The sequence below is a fragment of the Triticum urartu genome, unplaced genomic scaffold (assembly GCF_003073215.2).
Source record: "Triticum urartu cultivar G1812 unplaced genomic scaffold, Tu2.1 TuUngrouped_contig_6127, whole genome shotgun sequence".
NCBI classification, from domain to species: domain Eukaryota; kingdom Viridiplantae; phylum Streptophyta; class Magnoliopsida; order Poales; family Poaceae; genus Triticum; species Triticum urartu.
In genome coordinates this window covers 10,413-12,063 of record NW_024116861.1, presented here as the reverse complement: position 1 = coordinate 12,063, position 1,651 = coordinate 10,413, and the positions used below count along the sequence as shown (strand labels likewise).

Sequence of the window (1,651 nt, the reverse complement as noted above, 5' to 3'; positions counted from 1 at the left end):
CGCCCCCCCGCCAGCACCGAAGCCGGGGGTGACCTGCTGCGCCTTGCTCGCCACGACCGTGCCGACGCCGGCGACCTTCTCATACACCGTGCTCGCCAGCTTCTTGCCATACTCGGTGGTGCCAGCTGCCGTGTTCTTGAGCCTGTCCGTGTAGCTCCCGGTGTAGTCGGCGTCAGTGGGTGCATCGTTCCATTCCTCCCCGTTGCCGTCCGACACCGGCATTGCCTCATACTCTTTGCTCACGTCGACTTGCTTGGGGTCGTCTGACACAGTCATCGCCTCGAAGTCACGGACGACGTCCGTGGTGCCGATGTCCTCGCCACCTCGCGGCATGGGCGTCCTCGAGTTCGGCGCGGCCGGGTCCTCGACGACTGGGCCACCGAGATCGCCGAGCCGCACCCCCTGGGTGTCGTCGCGCTGCACCTCCTTCGCCGACGCCCGGCCGCCGAAGTCGCCGAGCCGCTCCCCCGCGGCGGCGTCGCGCTTCACCTCATGCGCCGCTGCCGGGCCGCCAATGTCACCGAACCGCACCCCCGGAGCGTCGTTGTGCCTCACCTCCTTCGCCGCCGCCGGGATCCTCTCCGAGTCGTACACTGCAACGGATTATCACAAGCGATACAAGCCTTAAGCACCGACAGCACGCACGCGCACACGAGTGACACACACCGCGAGCATCTACTTACTGGGTGCGCCGTGCAGCTCGGGGCTGGAGTCTGCGAAGATGGGCTTGTCCTCGACGTCTTGCTGGTACCCGCCCTTCTCCACTTCGGCTTCCCTCATGGCCGCATCCTCCTCGTCCTCGTCGGTGCTGTTGCTGCCACCGGTGTCCTGGTCGTGATCGTGATCGTGGCCGTTGCCGTTGCCGTGGCCGTGGCCGGCGATGGTGTTCTTGATCTTCTTCACCTTGTCCTTGACCTTCTTGAGCACCGGCTTGTGCTGCTTCTCGTCCCGGTGCATCTGTTGCTGCCCGCCCTCCCCCTCAGCTGCAGTCACACACGTATGCCATTTGCAAGTAAATCAACAACGAACTCGTAACGGATATATGAATGGCGACGCCGTGCGTGCCGGGGATCCAGAGACCAGATTCGGTGTGGCACTACTCACCGGCGATGTTCTCGGGGACGTGCTTGCGCGTGAGCATGGCCGGCGCGTCCATCGTCGCACGAACGTCGGTGCAGCTGCTAGGCAATCTCAGACTCCTTGATCACTGTGAGCTTGTTGCTCGATCGCTAAATGGAAATGCTGTGTGCGGGATGGTGAAAGCCTTGGTCGACTGAGGCTGGGATATAAGTGGAGCAGAACGGGGAGGCGAGCGCCACCTCGACGCACACGTGGGGTGGGTGGAGAAGGGGAGGGACGCGTGGCGCTGCCGCTCCGTGCCGTGACGGGGTTTAGTTTGGGGGTGGAAGCGACTGGAAGGTCCAGCTATCCCTGATTGGCCGGGGTGATCATGGAGCGGTTCCGCGTTCACGACGAGGTGGAATCGAGGCCGACGAGCCGTCTCGTCATGTGGCCTCCGCCTTTTGGCTGGGGATGCGTCGCGTCGGGTTTTGCCTCTTTGGTCGGTGTTTTCAAAAAAAATTAGGTCCTGTTTGGTTTTAAATAAGTCATCAACTTATAAATCGAAAAATGCAAAAAGTAACTTATTTTG

The 1,651-nt window shown here is 61.9% G+C and overlaps 1 protein-coding gene across 1 annotated transcript; it reads right to left on the bottom strand.

Moving 5' to 3' along the window:
- Window positions 1-5: 5 nt before the first annotated feature.
- Window positions 6-1,293, bottom strand: LOC125530180 (low-temperature-induced 65 kDa protein-like; the record flags this gene model as incomplete). The annotated part of the gene is given in 3 exon segments (XM_048694586.1): window positions 6-593; window positions 684-983; window positions 1,105-1,293. Coding segments are annotated over 3 exon segments (940 nt in total), but the record flags the coding sequence as incomplete, so codon positions are not given.
- Between the last annotated feature and the right edge of the window lie 358 nt (window positions 1,294-1,651).